At 34.1% G+C, this 16644-nt stretch overlaps 1 protein-coding gene across 2 annotated transcripts in view; it reads right to left on the bottom strand.

Moving 5' to 3' along the window:
• Positions 1–16644, bottom strand: part of XPR1 (xenotropic and polytropic retrovirus receptor 1) — a 234242-nt gene that overhangs the window by 200545 nt on the left and 17053 nt on the right. For both annotated transcript variants that reach the window (XM_045811338.2, XM_045811337.2), the window contains exon 2: positions 6268–6319. In XM_045811338.2, coding sequence (XP_045667294.1) covers positions 6268–6319 — 52 coding nt within the window. The remainder of the gene's footprint in view (positions 1–6267; positions 6320–16644) is intronic.

Raw genomic sequence — 16644 nt, 5'->3', positions numbered from 1 at the left:
AAGACAAAAAAATCTCTGGTCTCAAGGGACTTATACTGGTCTCAAGAAAACTAATAAATCAATGAGAAACATAAATACATAAGATATCAGAAAGGGACAAATACTATGAAAAGAAATAAATAAAATGGAGTGATGTAATTTAAAGTGACTGAGTGGCTATGTAAGACTGGATATTCAGAAGGCCCTTTGAAGGACACAGCCACAATGATCAAATGATTCTCCTCAGGTCAAGAGCTAGAAAGCCTTATTCTAAGAGCAAGCTTGGGCTAATTTAGGTACAGAAAGAAAGGCAATGTGACTAGTGCCTTTGGGGGGAAGGGGGAAAATGGTAGAAGATAAAAGTCATGACCACAAGACCAGATTATTTAGGGTCTTATAGGTCAGAGCAATAAATTTTTACATTATACCCTTGGACTGGAAGAAGGAGCCTTATGAAACTCCACTGTCATGCTTGTAAAACTGCTGTTGGGGAGGGATACTATTCACCACACCAAACAAATACTCTTCATGAAGGTCCAAAGGAAGAATTTCTCTCAAATCTCAGGGTCAATAACAGCTGAACTTTTTCTGAGAAACTGATATAAATTTACCTTACATGAATTCTGAAATTAATGATGTTCTCATCTGAACCCCAGAAAATTGAGAGTTGAATTTACAATTCGCTTCTAGCAATTGTATAAAACCTTATGGCATCTATTTTTTTAAATAAAAGTTTTATTTTAGAATAGTTTTAGATTCACAAAAAAGTTACAAAGATAGTCCACAGAGTTCCCATATACCCCCACAAGTTTCCCCTATCATTAACATCTTACGTAAGTATGGTACATTTGTCATAATTAATGAACCAAAACTGAAACATTATTATAAACTCAAGTCTATAATATACTCAGATTTCCTTAATTTTTACCTGATGTTCTTTTTCTGTTCTAGGATCTTTACAGTATCTAGTCTATATACTAAATTTACTGGAGCTTTATCTCACTATTCTATTTTAATTTCCCCCTTATTCTACCTCTGTAACTATTATTACCTAATATATTTTAATTCTATAAACCTCCCCCAATACGTCTGGGAACCATGTGGAGTAACAACAAGAACAACAAAAATGAGTAGAGAGAGAGTTCTTGAAAGTTAAAATTAGCTTTTTCCCAACAAGTCATACAGTTCAGTATTATTCAAAATAACACTTCATAAATCTTTTAAAAATAGAGACTCAAAAAAATACCCAATTAAAAACTGTACTCGAATATATCATTTGGATAAAAATGCAAAGTCAATATAAAAAAAAGTATTTTTTATGTTTCAATATTAGTTTTTTCTCTGGAATTCTCCTTTTGTTGACACATACAGCATTAGTAATACTGACTGTCCCTACTGAGCCATGCAACATTAGCGTGGTCTCAGATCACACAAATCTAAAATGAAGGTGAGGCAAAATGATCTGAAGTCCCTCTCAGTTATAAATGTCAATGATCTCTTAATTCTGTGACTTAGGTTGACTGTCAGATTCTCTTATTTTGCCATCACAAGTAAAGAGCAGAAAACAGTATGCTTCTAAACAAAAGATAGTACATTTTTAAAAGAGAATGTCAAAGCCTGAAGCTTTACTTGAAATTAATCCAGAGAAAAACAAAAACAGATTAATATAGTGTATAAATTAAATGAGTAATATATAAATTTATATGTATATAAACTATGTAAATCAAAAGTACCCTGGGAAAAGGGGAAATTCACCCCCACCACAAAAAGGTGTGAATATTTACCCAAGTATATTAATTTCATAAAGCGGCTGAGATACCAAATGGGGAAAGGAAAAAAAAAGCATGAGAGAAGAGGTATAAAAAAAAAAAAAATCAATTCATCAATTTTTCTATTTCTACTCTCAACTATTTACCACCAGTTCTCTATTACTGAAAATTTGATGATGTCAAATGGGTATTGCAATTAAGAGGTCTGTTTTCACATCTACACTAAATTGTTTTGTCTCAAAACAATCCTATTAAGGTGTCACTGATTTACTGCTGGGGAACCATTAACTGGCAGCCTCATTTAATCTGTCCCAAATATCCAATACCTCATGGCAGCAGGAATTGTAAAAACACATTAGAGTTTAAGCGTTTTTAGCATCATTTTCCAAAAATTCCTTAAAACACATTCCACTAAAGATTGACTCCAAGGATTCTAGGTGTGTACCTAATCTCTATATTAAAAAAATCCACAATTCTAGTCACTTTAATTTTCTCATTCTACTATCATGGTATGCTGCTCTACAAGTCTTTCTGCAGAAAAAAAATGCCAATTAAGTACTAAAATGTTTAATTATTTATGCCATTATTTAAAAATCAACAAATTGTATAAACTTTAACATGGAATTTAAGTCACCTTCTCAGTAATAGAATATTTCCAAATGTAAATAGTTACCAAAAAAACAGATTATACAGAAGAGTAGGTAATAATATATATCAAAAGAGATTAAATATAAATTGGTAAGGAATGCCTGAGAATAGTCCTTAAGTTTTCTTATGTATATATTTTTGGAACGTGAGCACTACCTAATTACAATTATAAGACATATATTTTAAATAAAAAGAGACCCTTTATTTTTCAAGAATTAATATATAAATGAATGATCCATGAAATTCACTCTCAAAGGATGAAGCAAAACACCATAAATCTGAATGTTTATTCATAGGAGTAAAAAAAGCAGCTTTAAGTGAACATGTCTTAATTTCTTAATGCATTGAAATCACTTTGGTTGGTTGGTTTATTTTTAAATGAGGAAAAAGCCCACTATATTAATGATGAGTAAAGGCACTATCTTGAAATGTCCTACAAAGTTGAAAGAAAATAACTCACTAGTATAAAAAATTGTGTCTGTGGTCAACTTCTCATCAACAAACACTTTCATATACTATGCCTTTTATAAAATAAACCACTTCACTCTTACAGAATCAATTTCAAGTCACCTTTCTTTCACTATAATTATAAATCCATTCCATCTTAAACAAAAATAGTATGAAATGTGAGGAAGCTGCTTATTTTACTGTAACTCATCTAAAGTAACAAGTCAGCAAAAATGTCTTCTTTTTTAAAAAGATTTTATTTATTTGAAAGAGAGAAACAGACAGAAAGAATGGGGGAGGGGGCAGTAGGAGAAGCAGATTCCCTGCTGAGCAGGGAGCCTGAAGTGGGGCTCTATCCCAGGACCCTGAGATCATGACCTGAGCTGAAAGCAGACGCTTAACCGACTGAGCCACCCAGGCACCCAGCAAAAATATTTTTTAACTCTAATAATGATGTTAAGCTATAGCCATTCAACATATGTAATTATTCAGCACAGCTATTAGATCCAATTCAATACAATAAACATATTAAAAAATATAAATGTCCTCTGGATGCTATAAGCAAACAAATACTCCTGTATTCTAACAGAATAATCAAACTATCAATGAATTTAAGAAGCCTATAAATCTACTACTAATTACTGTCTAAAAGACGTTAGCATTGATCATATTGAGCCAAAATTATTTAAGATTTATGGCAAGGGTTCTGGACTTTGGCTATTCATCAAAATCACCTGGGGGAGTGTAGCACTACCAATGCCTGGGCTTCACTCCCAGATCTTATTTTAATTGGGCTGAGATGGGAACCAAGTATCAGTATTTGTATAAAACAAACAAAACAAACACAGGCAAACTGAATTAAAACTAGAGCAGATTTGAGGGGCGCCTGGGTGGCACAGCGGTTGGGCGTCTGCCTTCGGCTCAGGGCGTGATCCTGGCGTTGTGGGATCGAGCCCCACATCAGGCTCTTCCGCTATGAGCCTGCTTCTTCCTCTCCCACTCCCCCTGCTTGTGTTCCCTCTCTCTCTGGCTATCTCTATGTCTGTCGAATAAATAAATAAAATATTTAAAAAAAAAAATAGAGCACATTTGAGAACTACCAACTTAGGATATACTTCAGTTTTAAGATTAAAAGAACTTGCTCACTGACACCAAAAGTTTTAAGTCCACTAAAAACTTAAGAAAGATGTAGGAAAAAAAGAGAGTGAAGAAAAGAGAAAAAGACAATACTCAAAAAAATAATCAAGGACTAGCAAACATTTTTGCCTTTAAAACATGTTAAAAGTTGAAAGCCTTATCTTAGACTTGGTTGATAGATCTGCTTATGCTGCATTATTTATAAAGAACAAGCCTAGCAATACAAACACAATAGTAAGAATGAATGACAGAAATAATTACCATTCAAATTTAACACCACAGAAAGACAGTAAATTAATACAGTATCACGATCAAATAACACAAAATTAAAGTCACTCTAATAACATTTTCTAACCTCAATACTACACAAAACAGTGTTTCTTTAAACCACTTTCCAATACCTTCAATTCTTAAGTACCTCAAAAGAAAAGAATAAATTTTAAGAAGATAAAGTTACACGGCTTTAATTTGAGATTAGAAAGAACAAACAAGTGTGGAATATTTCCCTTATGAAAGTAGCATATACATCTGCATGATCAGCCCACAATACTCCCTTTACAACAGGGTCCAAAGAAGTTAATGTCTCTGAGCAATGAGATAAAAAAAAGTTCTTAACTATAAGCAATTTAGCATATTATCACAGAATTCAGTTTTTCTCTGATAACAGGTAAAGTGTATGAAAATTACTAGCAACATGAGCCAGCATGAAGGGATGAAATGAGGATCACCAGAACATGTCAGAATATGTTTGTTACAAACTGGATGGTAAAACTTAAAAAAAAACTAAAGATAAGTAGCCCAACCTTGAGAATAAAATTAAAAGAACCAATAATAAAGCAAGTTACACAGCATGAGGGAACCAGATAAACTTCCACGTAATTTCATTTTTCTTAAAATGAAATTTTAAGAAAATCATTTTTAAAATATTGAGGTACTCTTTAAGACACATAAAATAAGAATAAAGAACTAAACATTTTGATAAATCTTAAGTGCTTTCAGTTAAACATTAGAAAATTAAATATATTAAATATTATAATCCAAAATTCAGTGACATATTATAAAACTAATACCTAAATGCCAATACCCTGGTAAAGATTTCAAGATGTTAAAGGAAGCACATTTTGAATGCAGAATGGTTAGAGATGAAAGATGTACATTTCTACGTCATTAAAGAAATGAGATTTTTTTCTTTTTTCTTTTTTTTTTTTGATTTCAGGAGTAGAATTCAGTGATTCAGCAAAGAAATGAGATTTTTAATTATAGACCTACACTTTTTATTAAACAACTTAAGCATCTGTTACATGTCATAAAAATAGCCTCCAAAAGCCTGTCACTAGAATGACTTCATAGAGTTCCAGTTCAGTATCTCATAAAAATATTAATCTGTTAAGGATGCACTGTATGGTGACTAACATAACAAAAAATTATTATTAAAAAAATATTAATCTGTACACACTATCTAGATTATTCTTGGTATATACTTTTTCACATTCACCTCTCCTGAAAAAAATGTGATGTGAAATTTTAAAAGATTACCCAGCCTTGGAGGAAACACTCCTTCAAGAAATAACTGTTGAATTAGCTCCATTATTTAATAACACAGGAACTCTTACAACTTTAAATTACAACTCTCTAAACCTACTAAAGGTTAAACCCATAAGAACGAGCCAGTGAGTAGAAGCTGAGATAACAGAAAAGATCAATAAAGATAATTGGAGAGAGGACTACTGTCCTTAGGTCAGTGATGGCCAAACTGTGCACGTGCATATATATACATGCTTATATCACCTACACACATACACACAGTAAATATGCTTCGTTTTTTTGTTTTGGTTTGGTTTGGTTTTTTCACTAATCCCAATCTAAAGACATGGCATAAATAGAAAGGAAAAACTAAATTGCCCAGACTAATTATGGACTAAGGATTCACTAAAGGATGGATGGATGGATGGATGGATGGATGGTTGGATGGATGGAGAGACGGATATAAAAATACATTGGAGGTGGTGGGATGATACAGATAAGAACTTTGACTCTAAACCAGTATCTGTGATTCACAATGCTAAGGTGATTCAAGGACTCAGTAAGGGATCCATCGTAGGGTAAATGTGAGCTTAACAAACAAAAAGTCTGATTGAAAATATAAAGTAATCATAATATATATTTTTAAAAGCATAAAAGATCTATATAATAGGGCAGGATATATTAGTTTTATACTATGCAGTTTAATATATATTCCCTTACAAAGGGATTTTACGTGACTAAATTAGGGATTAATGCATCTTACCTTCCACAGAAGGTGCCTGATCCTGAGCTGAATACAGCATGTCCTTGAAAGCCTATTAAAAAAAAAAAATGAATGAAATCATGAGTAATCTTTACACTAAAAGCATTTGATGCTAAACAATTACTTCTTTTTCAATATCCAGACTACATGATTCCCTAAATTGAGAATTTAGTAAAATACATCAATTAATTTTAATAAGCTAAAACCCAAATACTATACTTTCATATCAATCCAGTATTGTCCAATCTTTAAGAAAATGGCTAATACGTACACTTTAAAAATTAAAGGACATTTGGAAAAGAATGAAAAATCTCCTGAGAGGTCATAAACTCTTGACTAGAAGAAAACAGTGACAGAAACTGAGAACAATGGTCCTAGAGAAATACATGGAACTCTGCTTAAGAAAATATGAGACACTGGATACAAATTTTTTTAATTGTAGTAACATAAAAGTATCATAAAATTCACCATCTTAACCATTTTAACATTAACAATTCAGTAGTGTCAAGTACATTCACACTGCTGTATAGGCAATCTCCAGAATTCTTTTTATCTTGGATACAAACACTCTTTCAATGAAGGCCTGGAAAGTCCTCCGTAAGAATTCAGGACTATAAATATATTTACAGATTTATTGTTTTTTTCCAAACCAATGAATTAACTACCAATAATATATAAGTAATTTGGATGGCTACAGTTCGGTCTCCCAATAAGTGGTTTTGGGGCAGTAATGAAAAGCATTTCCCTATACCCATTAATATGGTAGAATCAATCGAGTGGATAAGGCTCCAGTGCTGAAGAGCTGGTCATAAACAGGTGGCTATATCCAGTCCCATAGTTTCAAAGTTTCAAATACCACCTAACATTAGTGATTCTCAAAGTGGCCTCCAGCCTCCCTCAACAACTGACATTTGGAGTCAGATAATTCTTTGTTTCGGAGAGGAGGTGGGGGGGCTGTTCTGTGCATAATACGATTTTTAGTATCATCCCTGGCATCAAGAGACCCACTAGACTCATCTAGACACCAGTAGCAACACCTCCACCAAAACCGTGACAACAAAAAATGTCTCCAGACACTGCCAAATGTCCCGTGGGGGACAAAATGAACACACTACCCCCACACCCAGAACCACTGCCCTAGAGTCACTCAAGTTTAAACCCAAAAAGGAGGAAATAAACCTCCAGGGTAACCCATTCTATATTCAAGTCCAGTAAATTATATTCTTTCCAAATGAATTTACCATTTGCTTTAGGACCAACCTGTTAGTTCTATGACTAACCAAGCCTGACAACATATGTAAAAAAGATTCCCAATGAAACAAGGAAAATTAAAATTTTTAATCAATGCATTTTGCTCATTTTAATCCATGTTTTTTAAAAATCTTCGTAGGAAAATTGTGTATATTTAAAAATTTTAACAGCACACATGCTTAAATCTGTAACATTCAGTAAGATTCACTGTTTATATAAAATTTGAGACACTACAGTAATGCAATTGTGGTATAATAAAAAATATTTGCTCTTTGTTTCAGGTTCTTGGTACAAATTTCTGAAAACCTTTAGAATCTACTCTCTTCTACATACTAGTGAGACAGCTCATGGTGGGGCAGTGGGGGGGGGGGGAGCCAAAATAGCTTCAGGATAGAGATTAGTCCCCAGAAAAACTGACCACCTGATTAATGTGATTAGAGGGATAAAACTTTCAGCCCTACCCCCAGATCTCTGAGGAAGACAAAATGGCTGGGGACTGAGTTCAATCACCAATGGCTAAAGATTTGTAGTCACCCAGGCAGAAGAAGTATGGGTATCCTGGGTACCCCATTTATAGCTGGAATCTCAAGTGAGGGCAGTCTTATGGGACTAAGCCTTTACCCGTGGGGTCTGTGCTAACTCTGGATAGTGTCAGAATTAAACTGAATTATTAGACACCCAGGTGGTGTCAGAGAAATGGTTATTGGTGTTAGAAAAAAGAACTGGTCATCACTTCTCGGCCTTTTGGTTAAGATCAAGTGTAGAAAAAAGAACTGGTCAGAAGTGGTGTCAGAAAACACACAAATAGAAATATTTTTTACAAAACCTTCGTTACTGGGTCACAACTTTTCTAAGACTACATTTGAAGCTCAGCCTCATGTTTACTGACCATTAATTCTTAAACTTATTTACGTACAAAAGCCCTAAGTAAATATGGCAAAGGTATGGAACTTCTTTTAGGAACAAAGTATACACATTCACTATTTTCTTTAAAATTTCAGATGTCTCAAGGACATCTGAGTCTAAAAAAAGAAATTAGTCCAGAAGATTTTATCAAACATCAGAAAGTCTTTATGTCAGTTTGGACTGGAATTTCATATTAAAGTCCTACACAAAGGGGCGCCTGGGTGGCTCAGTCGTTAAGCGTCTGCCTTCGGCTCAGGGCGTGATCCTGGCGTTGTGGGATCGAGCCCCACATCAGGCTCTTCCACTGGGAGCCTGCTTCTTCCTCTTCCACTCCCCCTGCTTGTGTTCCCTCTCTCTCTGGCTGTCTCTCTCTCTCTGTCAAATAAATAAATAAATAAAATCTTTAAAAAAATAAAAATAAAAAAAATAAAGTCCTACACAAGTATAGAGTAGTGGTTATGTTATAGTCTTCCATTAGGTATTTTAAGAGAGTAAATGAATAGATTGCTTACAGCAAGGTAAATCTCTAGATAGAAAAATATAAGAAGGAACACATAAACCCAGACAGAGAATATTTACAGAGATAAATCTATTATGGGAACAGGTAATATCGGAGACTCAAATATCTGAATAAAGTTTTTCTACTTCTGGAGTATAAATGGCATGTGTCCCAAAATTAAATGATGCTGTCAAGAACCAAATAAACCATTAATGACTAGCACAGTGGCTTCTACACAGTAGAAGCTCAATAAATAGTTCTTGAATTCAAAAGCCTTTCTTCCTCAGAGAAAATTACTTTAAAAATGAACAAAGCACACTGAAAAAGCATACTAAGCAGTACCTTAGTGACATATTAATGAAAATGAATTAAATTTGCAAAAGGGAAGCTTACCAAATTAAGTTTTTAAAAGATGATTAAAATTTTATAAGGAGAAAAATGATGATAGCCTTCACTTTGATTATAAAACTGAATCATAATTTCATTTCAATCAAGACAACTCTCAGTAAAATCAGGGACAATTCTTTCTGCTTCTTACTACTTCAGTGTTCCTCTGAATAATAGAAACCTCTAAGTTTTTTTATTGTAGTAAGTCTCTAGAGAACTCCATATACAGGATACCATTCTATTCTTGTGACATGAGAATAGCCCCCAATTAGGAACTAAGAAGGGGGAAAAAGCCTACAAAGTAATGTCTACATTAGTACCTATATTTTGTTGTCTATAATATGAAACCACTTGCCTGGATTAGGAACAGTACGTCCAACTACACAAAACAACACATTCAAAGAGTTTCCTCAATTTATGCTGTTTCCCTTTAAGGATATCCATTACTTTGTATAAAACTCTGAATTTGGGGGCACCTGGTGGCCTTGGTCCATTAAGCGTCTGACACTGATTTTGGCTCAGGTCATGATCTCAACGTTGTGAGATCCAGCCCAGTGATGGGCTCTGCACTGGGCATAGAGTCTGCTTAGGATTCTCTCTCCCTTTCCCCCTCCCCACCTAAAAAAAACAAAAATAAAACCCTCTGAATTTGTATAATAAAATCAATATACATTCATGTGCATTACAATAGATTTTTTAAAAGATTTATTTATTTACTTCGAGAGAGAGCATGGGGGGCAGGGGATCCTAAGCAGGCTCCCCTTAGAGCTCAGAGCCCGACGCAGGGCTCAATCTCACGACCCTGAGATCATGACCTGAGCTGATATCAAGAGTCAGACACTTAACTGACTGAGCCACCCACCCGCCACACAATAGATTTCTTGGATTTTCAAAGGATTCAAAGCAATCTTTTATATCAATATCTCTACTGTACTCTGAGTGTTAAGTTGTTTTTGTTATGTTATTGAAATATATATATACTAAGGCAAAAACTCCTTTAGTGCTTATAACAACTCAGGTAACAGTAAAATCTTCCAAATTAAATCCAAACACAACCACAAAACCAATACTATTCAACAAACAACATTAACATGACAGGAAAAAAAGATGTTTGTGGAAACAAAATCTCAACTGGCAACATGAATACAATACTGTCATTATATCTGTTCTTCTGAATTTGGAATGCCTATGTGACTATCAGCTGTGATATAATTCTCCTAGTACCTCTCCCTACTATGAGGTAGCATAGTACAGTGGGTAGAAGCAATGGAGCCAGACAATGTGTATGAAAACCAACTCTACCACTTAATAGCTACGTAAGCTTGGGAAAATTAACTTCTCTGTATAACAATGCCCTCATCTATACAGCAGAAGTGATCGCACATATCTCACAGGTCTATTATGAGAATTAAAAACTCTTAAAACACAAATCCTCATATTAATTATAATTCATGATTATACATGAAGAGTACTTAGAACATAAAAGATAAAGAATGTTAGCTAATCCAATGTGAACTACCACAAAACTTACATCATACAGTAGGTTGTGGCATCATTTGGCGATCAACTATTTGGACATGAATACATCATTTATGCATTAGATATACCTCAGTCCTTATTAACTCTTCATAAAGTAGTACAATACTACCTGGAGCCAACATGACCAAACAAGCATAAACACAGTTACTGCAATTTCCTGGCATTTACTAGTTTATAAGACAGTCATCTACATGATCTAGAATACGCTATATTTTCAGAATACCACCATCATGAATGTACTATATTTTTAATTCTCATAGGAAACCTACAGACTCCTAAGAAAATACATACAAATCCCAGGTTGCATATGCTTTAAAGAACAAGGTCTCCTGATTGTATTAAACTTTCTATAATATATATATCTATTGTATGAAACAGGGTATAGCTCAAACCTAACATGTATGCTCAATAATACTACCATTACAAATTTCTTATGTTGTTCATTTTTAATAACACAGAGATCATCATTAATCTCCTTTCCAAAGCACAGGCCTTTTCACAAACTGAGATGAGAAGCTAGAAAAATTCCTACTTCCATGTGATATATATACAATGGAATATTACTCACCCATCAAAAAGAATGAAGTCTTGTCATTCACAACAACATGGGGGGGAGCTAGAGTGTATTATGCTAAGCGAAAAAAGTCAAAGAGAAAGACAAACACCATAGGATCTCACTCATATGTGGAATTTGAGAAACAAAATAGATGAACATATGGGAGTGAGGAAAAATAAAGAAAAAAACAGAGAGGGAAACAAACCACAAGAGACTCTTAAAGATAAAGAACAAACTGAGCGGTGATGGATGGAGGTGGGTGGCAGATGGGTTAGATGAGTGATGGGTATTAAGGAGGGCACTAGATATGATGAGCACTGGGTATTGTATATAAGTGATGAATCACTGAATTCCACTCTTAAAACCAACATTGCACTGTATGTTAACTACAATTTAAATAAAAATTAGAAAAAAAGAAAAAGAAACTCCTACTTCCTATCAACTCACCATTAGCCTCATATATATCATACTATAAATATTAACACTCCCACCAATAAAATATCTAACCCATGTTGTTCTCATGGCTTCAATATTCATTCAAAGTCAGCACGTTGGAATCTAATTACTGAATAGTAAGCAATGAAACAGGCATTTAAAGAGGAAGGGAAAGGGGTATTCGTCATAAACCTTTACAACAGTCATAATCTCTATTAACAGTGTTTAATAATTAGATAAAGTTTGCACCACAGACTTTTTTTAATATGAAAACTTTTCTAAATGGAACTCCTGAATAACAAAATTGCGATGTATTTTTCAAAACATGTACACCATGAGCGTATCTACAGCACCCGAGAAACATTCTCCAATTATTTTTTTTCAGTTTCTACTTCCTCTTTTTGCATTCCCTTTTTAATTTTTTCACCAGAAATACTGGGTAGTCTGTGAATAATTTACAAGTCAGTTACATGTGACCTGGTTTTTGTCTCATCGTCTAGAAATCGGTCATGTTTTCATGATACTGAAGTGTTAAGGGCAGTTCTGTAAATCAAATCATAAACCTCAAAAGAGGGCAGCTAGCATTCTCATGTGTCCTGTACAAAGAATCACCATCTAATTAATGCTCATTTCTATCCCCGTATAAAAATAAACTAACCTAGCTCTGTTTTTGATGACAGAAATAATCTGCAAAGTCAATAAAAACTCTTACACAAATTCTTATAATGTAATATATTAAAGTTCAAAATTAATGTACTCTTGCACATTAATCCAAAACCTATAGTATATTAGGATTATGCATGAGTCAATTTTCATGGAATTTAAAAGCACCCCATCAGCAAAAGGCAATTCAATATGCAAAATTTGTTACAACATAAATTATAATTGAAATTATTAAATGTATAAAACATATATAATAGGAACAACTAATTTGGAACACGTCATGTTATATTCACATTTATAAATTACTGCGCTAATATATTCTGACATTCACTGACGTGGCTTTTACTATTTCTATGTGGATATCTCCCAAAACTATATCCTCAGCCACATGTCTGCTAACACAAACTCAGAATGTCCAAAATTCATTTTTCCCAAGCCTGCTCTCTTCATGTTCTATATTTCTTTTAATGCCATTGCCAGCCAACATCCAAATCACACAGATTCACAATCTCAGTTGTCACTCATTCAACAAATATTCACTAGGTATCTGCTATGTGCCAGGCACTGCTCTAGACACCTAGAATACATTGTGAGGAAAATAAAAATCCCTGTCCTAGCCGTGTTAACATTCTTACATTCTCCTTTCTACCCATGAGTTTAATGATCTGGTTCAGTCAATGCCACTATCACAACCTCATTTACATACATTCTCTCCTATCCTTTCACCTACACTATTTCAGTGAACTCTTCACTGGTTTACCAACCTATAGCTTTTCATCTCTCTAAAATACCTAACAAACTGCCGCTATATCAATCTTCCTAAATCATCAGTCTGATTCTCCTGCTTGAAAACTTAGAAGGATTTCCCAATGACCACAAAATAAAGCTTATAATCCTCTGCTGGTCTCTAAGGTACCCAGAATGGTCCAAACTATCTTTTAGGCTTATCTTCCAAACTGAAGAAAATCACTTTCACTTTCACCTGACCTTCAAGCCAAAATGAATTATTTATTATTAAATTACTCATTTTAGGGACCTCAATATTTCTTCCATCTTTGCCTTTGTTTACAACTATTACCTCTATTAGAATCCCCCACCCTACCCACACCTTTAAAATCTAATTTCCAGGGCGCCTGGGTGGCACAGCGGTTAGGCGGCTGCCTTCGGCTCAGGGCGTGATCCCAGCGTTATGGGCTCGAGCCCCACATCAGGCTCCTCTGCTATGAGCCTGCTTCTTCCTCTCCCACTCTCCCTGCTTGTGTTCCCTCTCTCACTGGCTGTCTCTATCTTTGTCAAATAAATAAATAAAATATCTTTAAAAAAAAAAAAAACTTCTTTAAAAAAAAAAAGAGAGAGTAAAATCTAATTTCCAAATCTTAACCATTCTTCAAGGTCTAGATCAAATTTAGCCTTTTTTATGCTTTGTCCTGATTTCTCCAGCTAGGAATCATCACTCCCTCCTCTGAAATCCTATAGTACTCTATTTGAAACCATTTATAGCACTTAATATATTTACCTTATGTTTTAGTTATCTGTGCCACTTGCTCCCCATATTAATGTAAAGTCAGGGTTTTATCCACCTTGCTTGTACTTACATAAAAGAGGCACACTAGATTATTATTATCATCATTAAGGAAGTTACCAAGCTTTATTCATTCAATGAACATCACTGGATGTCTACTCTGTACACTGTGCCAGGCTCTAAAGAAATGATGATGACTCAAACAAGGAGAAGTCACATAAATAGGTAAATTAGAATACAATATGTTAAATACTTTAAAAATAAACAAAGCATATTGAAAGTCTAAGGCAGTAGGTGAAATATGGGTAAAAAATGTGGGAAAATATGGGGTGAAAAGCAGGTGAAATATGGGAAAGAGGGGGGTACCAAGAAGCAAAAACCAAGAAGCAAAAAAGAAAGATTAGACAACCAACCAAACATGAACTAAGGGACTAAAGATCTGCAAGATTTTGAGCCCAGGTAAAAAGAAAGATAATTCCTGATACTATTAACTGACTTGAAAATCCAAAAGAAAAAAACTTGAGCAAAAAAAAAAAAAAGAAAGAAAAGATAGATATTTGGATGACAAACCATTTTGGGTATCTACAGGATAACTGAGATAGTTAATGGACAGATGAAAATAGAGATCTACAATTTAAAAGCTAGGTCGGCGCTAGTGGTTAAGAGTTGGAAATCATCTACATAAACATGATCTGAAACTGCCTAAGCTCTAGATAAATGCAATTTCTCAGAAAGTGAGAAGTGGGCCCAAGACATAAACTTTTGGAATACAAAGCAGCAGAGAAGACAATGAGGAAAAAAATCAATATATATACACATGGCCACAAATATTAAAGGAGCATTTCAGGAAGGAAGAGATACTAATCAATGGTATTATAATAGTGCTGTATGGTCACAGATCATAGATGCACATGTGGTGAGCACAGCATAATGTGTAGAGTTGTGGAATCATTATGTTATATACCTGAAACTAATGTAACACTGAAAAAAGAAAGAAGAGCTTTAAAAACTATCAAAAACTGCTTAGAGAAGAGGTACCTGCACCCTCATGTTCAGTGCAGCATTTATTCACAAGATTCAAGACATGGAAACAACCTAAGTGTGAACAGGTGAAGGGATAAAGAAGATGCGGTACATACATATATAATGGAATATTATCCAGCCATGAGAAAGAAGAAAATCCTGCCATTTGCAACAACTTGGATAAATGCTGAGGGCATTAATCTAAGTGAAATAAATCAGAGAAAAACAAATACTGTATGATATCACTTATATGTGGAATCTAAAAAAAGCCAAGCTCAGAGAAACAGAGAATAGAGTGGTGGTTACCATGCCTGTGTGTTGGGGTAAGGGCTGGGGGGGATATTCATTAAAGGGTACAAACTGCTAGTTATAAGATTAATAAGTTCTGAGGATCTAATGTACAGCATGGTGATTATACCTAATAATGCTGTGCTATATGCTTGAAAGTTGTGAAGAGAGCAGATCTTAAATGTTCTCACCACAAAAAAGAACTGTAATTATGTGATGGGATGGAGGTGGTAGCTGATCTATGGTAGTAACCATTTATCAATAAATCAATGTATTAAATCAATATATTGTACACCTTACATTTATATAGTGTTATATGTCAATTACATCTCAATAAAGCTGGAAAAATAATTTAAAAAGAAGACTGAAAACATCTGAGTTAAGTAAAACAAGGAAGGGTTCACTATACTAATAATTCTTCTGTTTCTTGAGTTGGATGGTGAATATAGATGTCTATTCTATCTATCTAATTGGAATGCTGTCTACGTATCTCCCTATCTAATTGGAATGCTACAACTGAATTATAAAGAAAAGTAGCTAGCATTAGAATGCCTATACTCTGACTCTCTACTTTAGAGCCTGTAACTTAAACTATCCATATCTAAGATTTAAAAAATATAACCTTAAGTTAAAGGAAAGAAAAATAAAAAGCTGCTTAGAGATCAAAAAGAAAAAGACTAAGTGGAGGTTATTAGATCTGAGGACCAGGAGCTCACCTGTAACCATCAATAAATGGTTTCAGTAGGGTGACCAAGCTTAGATTACATTGGGTTGAGTATACATGAAAGCTCAGGAAATGATGGCCACAAATACTGATCAATAATAAAAGCAATCATAGTTATTACATTTATTGAATGCCTACTATCAGATATCATTTTGAGTATTTTGAACACATTGCTTAACTCTTTAATGCATTAACTCTTAAAACACAGAGTTTTAACTCTTTAATGTAAACATACTTCTCATTTTACCCCTGAAGATCTGAGACTCAGGTTACTAAAGTATCCTGCCCAAGTACTGCAAATTCTATAATCCATTCTTGAGGAAAAAAACACATAGCCCATTATTTCAAATGAAACCTTATTTTCTATGATTTACTTCTCTTTTTGGCAACTCAATTTTCTGATATTCTTTTTATTTCCAAAAGTTTTCTTAATCATTAGACTTTTATATCAGGTGTAGCAAGTAGCCTCTGAGATGACTCCCAAAGATTCCTCCTTCCTGGCAATAATGCTCTTGTGCAACCCCTCCCATACAAAATAGAGCTGACCTGTACAACCAATAGATTATTGCATAAATCACAGAGTA

This window comes from Ursus americanus, chromosome 2 (assembly GCF_024610735.1).
Source record: "Ursus americanus isolate L20-20 chromosome 2, mUrsAme1.1.p, whole genome shotgun sequence".
Taxonomy (NCBI): domain Eukaryota; kingdom Metazoa; phylum Chordata; class Mammalia; order Carnivora; family Ursidae; genus Ursus; species Ursus americanus.
This window is presented reverse-complemented; position numbering and strand designations above follow the sequence as displayed.